Below are 12,414 nucleotides of genomic sequence, written 5' to 3'. Positions count from 1 at the left end.
ATTGCTTCCAAAACCAACTCAATAATAATATCACACTGATTGATTCTAAAAACTGTAGACACGATGACCCTATGCAGCTATTTCTGAAATACATTGCTAGCACTTTCATACTTATGGATGGCCAGTGTCTGGTCCCCACCGCCAACAGATATCACACAGGTAAATGCATTAGTTTCGTACATTAGTGCTTCAGGTGCTCGAAGCATTGGTAAAACACATTCAGGCGCATATAGACACGATACATTATATTTGTACCTCTGCATACATGGTGCTGCTGCAAATTTTGGGGAGTGGTAGAGGGTCGAGTGCACAATGTCAGTATAAACTGGGGCATGCTGATCGCCCACATAAATTGGGGCCTGCATAAATACACTAGCATTATACATTTTTCATTGCATTTATTGGTCCCATTTGCACCAATCAATAAAAACCTTCTACAACTGGTGGTAGTGAGACCTGCAAGTATGGTGGAGAAGTGTAACATATGGAACTAATTTCTCACACAGCAGGATTACTGTTCAGCAGAAATATTTTCAGCAATCAAACGTTTCTTACCCTCAGTTCTATAATCCACGCAATGATTCATTAGGTAATTCAAACTACTACTCCCCCACTGGTTCATCTGTCTGTTCCTCCAGCATTACTACATGAAGCATTTAATAATCTTTAATCAAAAGACTAACACACTTATCTGTCTTGTAAGTCAATTATCACAATTATACAAAATAAAGTTTAAAAAATGGGTTATTTTAGAAGTAACAAAATGTTTTATGCTATCCCTGGTTTCTTAATGAAGCTGAAACTACGACAGGCTGGAAGAACAATGAAAGGTTTGTGGTTATGCCTGCAGACAAAACTTTACAGCCTTACCAGTTAGTCAAAGGGGGTGTGGATGTAATTGTGAACCATTCCTGCAATACTTTTTAACCAAAAAAGGACACAGAATTTTAGCATTCATCGATTCATGATTCAGAACACACAGTTGTACAGATGCAATGGGCAATGGAACTCTTGCAAACTTTACAGCATTGGACATTCCCCAAGGTTACAATATCAATAATGCACGCAAATCAAGGGATGCATTAAGGAGGAATGTTTTTGAATAAGAGAAGGTGGTGTCAAATATAAAATTAACATCTAATTCTCCCTTCTCGTAACATTCAAGAGCAAATGCCAACAGTGCTGCCATGCAGGCAGTCCACCACTCTGACCATTCACAACCCTGTTCCAAATCCTGGGAATGGTTATGTTAATAGGAATGGGTGCCCATCCCATAGTAATGCAGCAGGGATAGCCACCTAATAGAGGAAATGCAATCTCAGAACGGCAGTGGATGCTTCTGACAAGTGGAATCAGGGCTTCATATCAGGCCAAAGAAAAATGTTATATAAAAATTCCATCTCCTCTCAGGGAGCAGAGAGACCACTCTATAAATTATCAATCTGATCAAATAATGAGATCCTTCATTATTTGATTATTTTTCCTGGGGCTCCAAAACAGGCAAAGTCCCAGCTGGGTCAATTAGGAATTACTAGTGATATTCTCGGGTAAGCCTCGGAAAAGCACCCAGAGTACTTGCATGAAAACTTTACACGTGTAAACCATAAGTGCAGCCGGCAGAAGCAGCTCCGCGTTCTGACCCTCACCCAGCCAGAGCCACCACAGAATTACGCAATAACGTTTGTGCAATTTCTGGACTGTATGCTTATTTATGACTTACATGTGAAAACCATTATGGAGCAAGAAAGCTTTAAATATGCAAAGTGGCTTAAATTACAGGCTGCACAGAATGTAAAAGCGGAAAACAATTTTGATGACTCCGAGTAAATACATCACATTTTAAAGTACTAAGCGACACCAACTGTGAACATTCCACACCAACTCGAAACATTCCATGTTCAGTCCCTGTTGAGAGTTTGGATTTAAAGTAGGGCAACAGATGCAAGTTTGGCTGCGACTGCCACCTATTTTCAACTGAATACAACACACTCAGGCTCAAAAATCAACAGTGGGGACTTGGTTTGCTTATTGAAGTGAGCGTTGTATGTGGTGTTGCATCATCATAAATCAACAGGAAAAAGTGAGGAGAAAAACAAAAAGTCAAAGATAATACTTTCAAAGCTTGCTGGAATGTTAGATCTAAAGCAGTCACATTTTCGAATGGTTTCTAATACAAAGACAAAGGATTTAAATAACCAGGAAGTGAAGAACATAATTTTTAATACAGATTTCATCCAGGCAGTGGCACTTTATTTTAACCATTTCAAATTCTTCCCAAGGAACAATTGATTCATTTTGCCTAGATTCCATAACCTGTGAACATCTCAAATGTACTTCTCCAGTTACCCGGCAGCAGCCTCCCGAAAAATAACATTAAAGCTCTACAGTCATGATGGAAAATCCTATGAAAACGGACACTGTTTTCAGCCAGAGAAGATATACTATGCACAAGATGGTTATGGTTCAATGTGATTAAAGTAACAATGCTGATCGGTACAAAAAAATGTTACAAAAACACACAGGCCGGAATTTTAGCGGCACGCCCGACCCGATTCCGGGGGGTGGGCGAGCCACGGAGAACAGCATTCTCCGTTGCCTTGGGCGGGATCATACGAAACTCAGGCGGACGTGCCGGTAAAATTCCACCCATACAGTGCCTAAAGCATTTACAATGGCAGATGGTAGAACATAAATGATGTCTTCAAAATCCAAAGATCCAACTGAACAATAGCTTGTACCCAATCTACCATCACCTCACCTTGCCAGCTGACCTTGTTCTCACTCTGGGCAATTTCTCCTTCAACTCCACTCACTTCCTCCACATTATGAGCTGTTGCTATGGAGACCAGCACGGGCTCCAGTTATGCCTGACTTTTTATGAAACATACATTATTCTAGTCCGACCCAGAGCCCCCTTCTCATCTCTTTTATCAATATATTAATGATTGTATTGGCGCTGCCTCCTGCTCTCGCCATGAACTGAAAAATCTCATTGACTTTGTCTCTAATTTCCACCCTTCCCTCACCTTCACTTGGCCCATCTCTGACTCTTCCCTTCCGAAACCTCTGTCACTATTTCTGGAGAGAGGCCAGTTACTAATGTTCATGACCCTAGACTCCTGCAGCTACCTCAACTACATGTCCTTGCACTCTGCTTTCTGCAAGAACTTCAATCGATTCCCCAGTTTCTCTATCTCCATCACATCTATTCTGATGATGTAACCTTACACACCAGTGCTTCCATTGTGTATTCCTTTTTCTTCAACTGAGGATTCCCACAGCACAATTAACAAGGCCTTCCAACATGTCTGATCCATTTCATGCACTGCTGCTCGCACCTTTTCTCCTCCCTCCCAGAACCACGACAGGATTCCCCTTGTCCTGACCTTCCATTCGACCAGCCATCATATGCAATAGATCATCCTGCCATTTCTGCCAGTCTGATGCATCAAACATATCTTCCCCTGCTCTTTCTCTTTGCTGATACCCTAGTCTACTCCTCAGTCAGCCCCAATATCGCCTCTGTCCCTTATGGCACCTTTCCTTGCAAGCTTAGGAAATGCAATATCTGTCCTTTCACTCCTCCCTTCTCACTTCCCATGGCCCCAAAAATCTCCTTCCAAATGAATCAGTGATTTAATTGTAGTTCTTTCAATTCAGTATACGAGTGGTCTCCTCTACACTGGGGAGACCAAATATGGACTGGGTACTGCTTTGTGGAACACCTTTCAGTCTGCAAGCACAATCCTGAGCTTCCAGTTGCTTGTCATTGTAATTCCCCACCTTGCTCCCACGCTGACCTTTCTGTACATGGTCTGCTACACAGTTCCAGTGAAGCTCAACAGAACATGAGAACAGTACCTCACCATTCGACATGGCACTCTACAGCCTTCTGGACTAAACATCAAGTTCAACACCTCTGCCTCCATCTTTTTTTCTTATTTTTTTTGTTTTGCTGGGTTGGTCTTGCCTTGTTTCTTTCTTTATCTCTTTAATAGATGGTTTTTATGTAGCCATTCATGCCTTAGTTGGACATGACCTTTGTTTCTTTGTTGCATCCTTTACCACTTCTTGCATCATGAAATCCGTTATTATTTAATTTCCTCTGGCCTCCACCCTATCACATACCTCCTCCTCTGTTCCCCTTACCCCCAGCCCCTGCTGCTGGCTTATAAACTCTCACAATTCCATATCTCTTCAATTCTGATGAAAGGTCAATGGCCTGAAACTCTGATTTTCTCCACAGATGCTGCCTGACCTGCTCCAGTTTTCGGCGTTTTTTGTTTTTTCTACATTATAATCAAACAGTAGCCTGTGTTCTTGGTCGTCGCCATGCAATTAGCTCCGGAAAAGTACATCGAAGAGGTCCAAAAGAAACCTGATCTGAAAAGCCCAGACTACTTAACTAGATCTCTCACTGCAGGCAGTTCAAGAGACTCGATGCAATGCTTGAGGGAGCAGACACAAAGAAAATAGAATGATACTGAAAAATGAGCAGCAGCAGAAAATAAGCTCATTTTATACATTTTGACTGATGGTTTGAAACAATTCAGAGCACGTAGAGGCTCGGAAATGAAGATAGTCTTCAACACCAAGAGTCCCCACTAAAATCCATACAACTTGGTTCTTTCAATCATGTAGCTACGTGAGTCAATATAAAAGCAAAAATTTTAAGTTCAAAAGTTCATAACTCAATTAAATTAAAAAGGTATTAATATTTGGCCTTTACTACATAATTTCAAAGCTAAAACTTCATCTCAGTTCAGTGGTTGATTGGCATAACTCATTCTTGTTTGGGCAGGCATGGTCTAATCTCAACAAATCCTTCATCCACGTTAAACGAACTTTCAATACACTAGCCATAACATTGCAAAATTCATCAATAAACTAGATGTAAAAATAGAAATGAAAATTTAAATTAAATTAATAAACGGCGGAATTTTGATCAGAAGACAACTGGATAAATACTTGAAGGGAAAAAGGTCATGGAGAAAGAGCAAAGAAGTAGGGATAAGTAGATAGCTCTACCAAAGAACTGGCACAGGTAAGATGGGCCATAGAATCATACAATAGTACAGCACTAAAACAGTCCATTTGACCAATCATATCAGTGCTGTTTTTTTCAGACAACAATCCAATCCATCCCACTTCACCGCTCTTTCCCCTATGATGGCCATAATTATTTCCTCCCCAAAGTGTTTATCCAATTTCCTTTCGAAGGCTACAATTGAACCTATATCCAGCACCTTATGAGAGCATTCCAAACCCTGATCACTTGTTGCATAAAAAAGCTTCTTCTTATTCCACCTCTGATTTTTTTGCCAATCATCTTAGAACAGGGCCCATTATGATCAACCCTTCAGCTATTTGAAGCACTTTCTCTTTATTTATTCTTTTTAAACCTTCAAGATTTTGACCATCTCTACCAAATCTCGTCTTGGCCTTCCCGGACGAGCCCCACAATTCTCTAAGGGGCAGCACGATGGCATAATGCTCAGCACTGCTGCTTGACAGCGCCAGGGACCTGCGTTCAATTCCGGCCTCGGGTGACTGTGTGGAGTTTGCACATTCTCCCCGTGTCTGTGTGGGTTTCTTCCGGGTGCTCTGGTTTCCTCCCACACTCCAAAGATGTGCAGGCTAGGTTGTTTGGCCATGCTAAATTGCCCCTTAGTGCAGGGTAAATATGTGGGGTTACAGGGATAGGGCCTGGGTGGGATTGTCGTTGGTGCAGTTTCGATGGGCCAAATGGCCTCCTGCACTGTTGGGATTCTATGATTCTCTGGTCTGAAGCAACTCAGGCTGGTTGTTTCCCTTATTTTATCCACATACTGTAATTCCTCATCATTATTCCAGTATATCTGTTCTGTATCCTCTTCAAATTCTTCATGTCCTTCTGAAATGATGGTGCCCAGAATTAGACAGAATATTTGATGATTATTCTCTATCCGTACCCTCCAGCTTTGCTCTTCCCTGAACCATTATCCACTCTCAAAACTTTTCAGAATTTTAAAGGCATCTATTAGTTCACTGCACAGCCTTCTCTTTTCAAGAGAAAAAAAATACACCCTGTTCAACCTTTCCTGATAGTTATAATCCCTCAGTTCTGGTATCATTCTTGTAACCCTATTCTGCACTCTTGCCAATTCCCCTATATCTACTTCATAGTATCTCAACTAGAATTGCACATGGTATTCTAAGTATGGCTTAACTAACGTTCAATACAGGTTCAGCCTAACCCCTTTATTTATCAATTCTATACATTGGATCCAAACCCTTGTGCTTCGTTTGATTTTTTAATGACATTAATAGGTGACACGCGTATTTGTACTCTCAGACTCCTTTACTCCTTTACCTCATTTCAAATCACATATCCCAAGTAATAAAGTGACCTCCTTATTTCCCTTGTAAAATGTGATACCTCATATTTATCCATTTTGGAATTCATTTGTCAAATATCTGCCAATTCTGCATGATTATTCGTATATTTTAATTTGTTCCAATTTTCCTAAGTATTGACTTCTCCAACTTGATGTTATCTACAAATTTCAAAATTGTATATTTGATTCCAAAGTTGAAACCCTAAATATAAATTGTGAACAGTGATATCAATACTGATCCTTATGGGACCACAATTTCCTGCTGCAATTCTGAACAGCTGCCCTTTGTTACTCTGATTTGTCTAACGGCCGGTTAGCTACTTGTCTCCTGACTCCACAAGCTCTGGACTTATTCACTAGATATTATGTGGTATCTTATCAAAGGTCATTTCGAAATCTAGATAAATTATATTAGGAGGCAGAGGCACAAGGAGGGGGCTGTTAGGATGGATGGAAGAGGAGAAGGAGGGTGGGGAAAGCAGGGGAGCAAAGGAGGAGGAAAAATGGATAGGAAGAGGTACGGAGAAGATGGTGGCGGCGAAATGGAAGATGAGGTGGTGGAATGAGGACGACGACAAATTGGAATGATGGGAGGAAGGGGGAGGTGAAATGAAAAGGGGGAGGAGTTGAAATTGGAGTGAAAGCGAGGAGATAGAGAAGAGGAAGAGATGGGAAAGGAGGGAAAAGGAGAAGATAATGGTGGAGGAAAAAGGGTTCGTCAACTCATTTTGTTTATTCCAACATCTAGCTGTGTCAGTATGGTTCTGTTGGTAGCAAACTCACCTCTGAATCACAAGGTTCCAGGTTTAAGTCTCACTCCAAAGCTTGAGCGCAAACAAATCAAGTCCTGACACGCCAGAGCAATACTGATGAATTGCTGCACTGTCAGGGGTGCAGTGTTTCAGATGAGACATTAAACTAAGGCCCCATGTGCCTGATTGGGTGGATGTAAAATTCTCAAGGCACTTTTTTGAAGAAGAGCAGGGGAGTCACCCCCACTGTCCTGGCCAATATCTATCCTTCAAACAACATCACAAAATACAGGCTGGTATTTTGTGGTTATTACATTTCTGTTTGCCGAGTGAAAGCCAGCTGGCATATTTCTTACATTACAACAAAATGACTACACTTCAAAAAGCACCTCATTGGCTATAAAGTGCTTTGAGACATCTGGTGGCCATGAAAAGAGCTATATAAATGCAAGTTGTTTTTCTTCTCCATCATCAGTGCATGTGAGTATGAAGAGCAGCAACTGGAGAATGGAGGGTAAAGGCTGGGCATTAACTGGACCAGGGCAAACATAATTCAGTATGTCTTTTAAAATTTACGTTCTGTTCCTATTTTAACATTGCCATTATAAATTGCTGTGTGCCTATTTATATTTGGGATCAAAAACTTCAACATTATTGTAAATACTTGAATTTGTGCATTGCCATGAACGACAACAGGAGAGAATGGTTTGTTCAACAAAGTCGTTTGGAAGGCCAGAACAATTAGCAGGACCTGAGAGAAAAGATAGGGGGAGCCGAGCAGTGCTTGGCAGCTTGAAGGACCTGTGACAACCATCCAGCTCAGGGTCAATGGAAAGGGTGAATAGTTGGCCATTTATCCAAGAGGCTGATGGGAAGAGCACTCAAAACAGGGGATTAATCGGGGAAAGAGAACAGCTGTGGTGATCTAGAGGCTGACCAACAGTGGCTGACAGTGTGAAGAACTGGGCAGCAATTGGTGGCGAGAGACAGAGTGAGTGGACAACACAACTGTCCAGAATTGGAGCGTTGCCAACACACTATGACTTCAGGAGGTATATGAAATCCAGCAGGAAATAAATTATTAAGCTGCATACTTTCAAAGCCAAAACATGCTCAGTGACTGAGTTGTGTAATTGCTTCTGACTGCATGACAAGTTTGCAAATGAACTTTGCAGACAAAATATAGTCATATGAAATCATTAAAACATTGATTCAAAAGATGTGATGAGAGGAAGTCAGAGAAATGGTTCAATAGGACTGCGTTTCAAAACCAAATTAACTGCTGCAGAGTATTTTCAGGATGTCCTGAGGATATGAAACATGCTATCTAATTGTAAGTTGTGTTTTCCATGACCTTTTGAATAAAAGACTGTGGAGTTTATGCAGTGTGAATTGCTTATATTTACTGGAAATGTTATTGTACAACCAGCCAGTAGTTTGTGCGCAAAAACAGCAGGGCTTTACTGAATTTTCAAGTTTCCTCCTCAATTTGGGAATGCACTACATGGTGAACCTGAACTTCTGTCACCCCACTGCAAAAGGAACTAGCTAATTTCTAATTTACTAACTTTGCAACAAGAATAAACGGCACTAACCTTTAGCTGTGGGCAAAGGACTATGCTGGTCTCCTCCAGGTCCATTGGAGCCATGTGGATCAGACTGATGAGCTTCATCTAGAAGTAAAATTATTGATCATAAAAAAATCTACCATAACTCTACTATAAACATGAAAATGTAATGGTTCCCCCAATGGCCCAGCGCACAGAGTGAATATTGCCAATGGGGGCATCACACTCAATTCCGATCACAACCTAGTCAGATATGGAAGGTGGATGAAAATATGATTAGGCTTGGATGTGATGCCCACCATACCCCACCCGACCCATGGACGGCACAGTGGCTAGCACTGCTGCCTCACAGCGCCAGGGACTCGGGTTCGATCCCCGGCTGGGTCACTGTCTGTGTGGAGTCTGCACATTTTCCCCTGAGTCTGTGTGGATTTCCTCCAGGTGCTCTGGTTTTCTCCCACAATCCAAAGATGTGTGGGTTAGGTGGATTGGCCATGCTAAATTGCGCCTTAGTGTCAGGGGGGACTAGCTATAGTAAATTCATGGGGTTATGGGGATACGGCCTGGGTAGAATTGTGGTCAGTGCAGACTCGATGGGCTGAATGGCCTCCTTGTGCACTGTAGGGATTCTATGATATTCATGGTCAAGGCTCATACATGAATATCAGCAAATTGGATGAGATATGGTAAAATCATATAATGCACCATAAGGAGGTGGGGGAGGGGTGAATTGATATGGCTTGCTGTCATTCAAATATATAGACACAAGGAAATAATACAATAATGATGTATTTATTTTCTCCTATAATGGTGGTACGAAAATGACTTGAATGCACAATATAAAAAACTTGCAGACAAGTTAGAAAAATGTGCTTTGGAATTTGCAATCATGCAATAATTTATTAGCACATTTTTTTACACTTAGTTTCTAAGTTTGGCAATAATTACAGCAGTCCACCCATTGATATCTGCACAGTGGAAAATGTGCCAACAGCTCCCAACTACTTCAAAATTAATTGTAGCAGAGAGAAATATGAAAAAGATTATAGCAGTATTTGTTTCCTTGTGCAAAATGCCTTCTCACCAAATGTTTTACATCGCCTGTGGGCTTTTCAACCACAGCTGCAGTTTATCAGTAATACTGAAATGTTTATGAACATAACTACAAACGTCAGGATTTATACTGCATGAAATTTATTATGCAAGGCATATGATTTATGATGAGCACCCATTCCTTACTTCCAAGTTATTCTGTACTGTACGTATTCTGTACATATATTTGTGATTTTGATACAAATTCATAGTAGTCTCCTCAGTGATAAATAAATTTTAAATGCTTCACTTTCAGTCCTATTGCCTGTCCCTCTGGTCATGGAGGGGTCTGTGACGGAGGACATCGACCATTGTAATCATTCATTAAGTCTCCATTCCACGTTATATCCCTTTCTTAATGCAAAGACAATTGCTGGACTACAAGTGCCAGTCATCCTTTGGTACTTCGCCAACATGATCATTCTTCATACCACAATCTCGGCAGTGGTGTTGATCGGTTATTGGGTGACAGAGAGCACTGCAGCAGATCTGCAACTTTGCGCCACTATTGCCTCCTTTGATTCCATCAGTATCACTGTGCTTTCCAATATTCAACTCCAGATGAGTAAAAACATCCTTCAATTCAACTTAGCAAGACTTAATTCTATTCTGCTCCGACTACAAATGGTCAGCCAATTCCACCTCTATCTAAGACTGTGAAATTCTTATTTTTTAATCCTGAGCTAAGCTTAATAAAACAAAATTCAATCCATGCTGAGACGCCCACTCTCTTCCGGCAGGTAAAAAATACAAAAGTCTGAGAATATGTACCAACAGCTTCTTCCCTACTGCAGTCAGGTTTTTGAATAGACCTTCCATATATAAAGCTGATCTTTCTTTACACCCTATATGTGACTGCAACACTCTATTCTGCACCCTCTCCTTTCCTTCTCCCTGATGTACTCTATGAATGGTATGTTTTATCTGTATAGTGTGGAAGAAACAATACTTTTCACTGTATCCCAATACATGTGACAATAATTACTCAAACCAAATCAAATCAAAATCAAATCTTTGCCTTTCTTTATCCTAATCCAGGTGTAAACCCCCCCCCGCCCGCCCCCCACACCACCCCCCCAGCTCTATCCCACATAAAACACCAATTAAATCGGTGAGTTTGTGAACAAACCAATGATACAGTTTTGGATGAAGTCGGAATTGACAAATGTTTGCAATTTGTATATTACGAGGAAGTGTTCTGAAATCAGGAAAGGACAATTGAGATGATTTTTATATTAAAGTAAACATTTATTTTTTAAAAATGAAACAAAATTACAGTTAAACACAAAAATGGTTTCATACAGTTAGCAGTACTTGAAAATAGTTCCAAAACATCTTAACCTAAAACTCCACTCAGAGCCAAGCTTCCCTTTTCTGCTTGGCAATGAGCCTCAGAGATTTTTAAGTATGTACAATTCTAGTAATTTTATCAAAAAGTGCTCTTTTGCTCTTATGGCGTTCTCGGAGACTGATAGCAACTGGTTCTCAAGGTTTGGCCTTGTCCTCACTGTCTTCTGGGAGAAACGACCAGCTACCACACTGTCTTCCAAGCAGCTGCCCCCTCACACAGGCTCCAGTGTTAGTTTAAATGCATTCCTTCCCTCTGATCCCTCAATCCTCTATTGTTTCATCCAATCTCTCAGAAGTTTCCTTTTCCCAGAACTGATCAACTTTCTTCACTTTCGCTCCTCTATTTTAAAAAGTTAACTTAAACCTATCTTTGCCTCACTTACTTAATATTTTTACAACATGTAACTAACACAACCCACTTCAAAACTATTTGTATCATTGCCTGATGTAAATTCTTATTGAAGTTCCTCTTGGTTTATTAACATATCAAAACAACTTCTTAATGCTGTGTTAGACCCTTTAAAGTTGCAGTCACTCTGTCTCTCACACTCCAGTCAGCCTGTTCTCCAGTGCAATATTACCAAAAGAAAAATATTCTAATTCCTTGCTTTCCTGACATTGTCCTGTCCTCGCTAACTTCCAAAATGCTGATTCTCACGTCCAAGTTACCTTCTGCAATCTTCTCCAGCACTGCATCCTACCATGCACTTTCTGCTCTTTTGCCTCAGTATCAGCAGCTTCTAGTTATATTATGCCATTAACAGAATGAAATATCCCAATGCACTTCACAAGATCATTATAAAACAAAACATGTCACTCAGCCACATAAGGAAGTATTATGTCAGATGACTAAACACTTGGTTAAATGAGTAGTTTTTAAGGAATGTTTTAAATGAGGAAAGCAAGGTAGAGAGGGGGAGAGGTGCCAGGAGGAGGCGGAGAGGTGCCAGGAGGGTCCGGAGCTCAAGGGCCCAGGCAACTGAAGACACGGCTACTTATGGTGGAGCATCAAAAGCAGGAGGTACTCAAGAAGCCAGAATTAGAGCAGCACAGATATCTTGAAAGATTGTCGGGTTAGAGGAAATCACAGAGATAGAGAAGGAAAAGGCCACAGAGGGAGTTATAAACAAGGATGAGAATTTCAAAATCAAGGCTGTGTTTCTCCCAAAAGTGCTGAATTGGTGGGAGAACTGTTCTAAATCCCGACTGTTCTGTCGGTTCAGCTTCTCACCCGAATCTCTGCACTGAAGAGGTCCCATTCGGGAATCTCATTAA

General features: G+C 40.9%; 1 protein-coding gene across 2 annotated transcripts in view; it reads right to left on the bottom strand.

Moving 5' to 3' along the window:
• Nucleotides 1-12,414, bottom strand: part of ror2 (receptor tyrosine kinase-like orphan receptor 2) — a 256,291-nt gene that overhangs the window by 74,123 nt on the left and 169,754 nt on the right. For both annotated transcript variants that reach the window (XM_078215389.1, XM_078215390.1), the window contains exon 2: nucleotides 8,725-8,802. In XM_078215389.1, the coding sequence (XP_078071515.1) occupies nucleotides 8,725-8,802 (78 nt within the window). The remainder of the gene's footprint in view (nucleotides 1-8,724; nucleotides 8,803-12,414) is intronic.

This window comes from Mustelus asterias, chromosome 6 (genome assembly GCF_964213995.1).
Source record: "Mustelus asterias chromosome 6, sMusAst1.hap1.1, whole genome shotgun sequence".
NCBI classification, from domain to species: domain Eukaryota; kingdom Metazoa; phylum Chordata; class Chondrichthyes; order Carcharhiniformes; family Triakidae; genus Mustelus; species Mustelus asterias.
The sequence above is the reverse complement of the archived record's forward strand: the minus strand, read 5'-3'. Positions and strand labels throughout refer to the sequence as shown.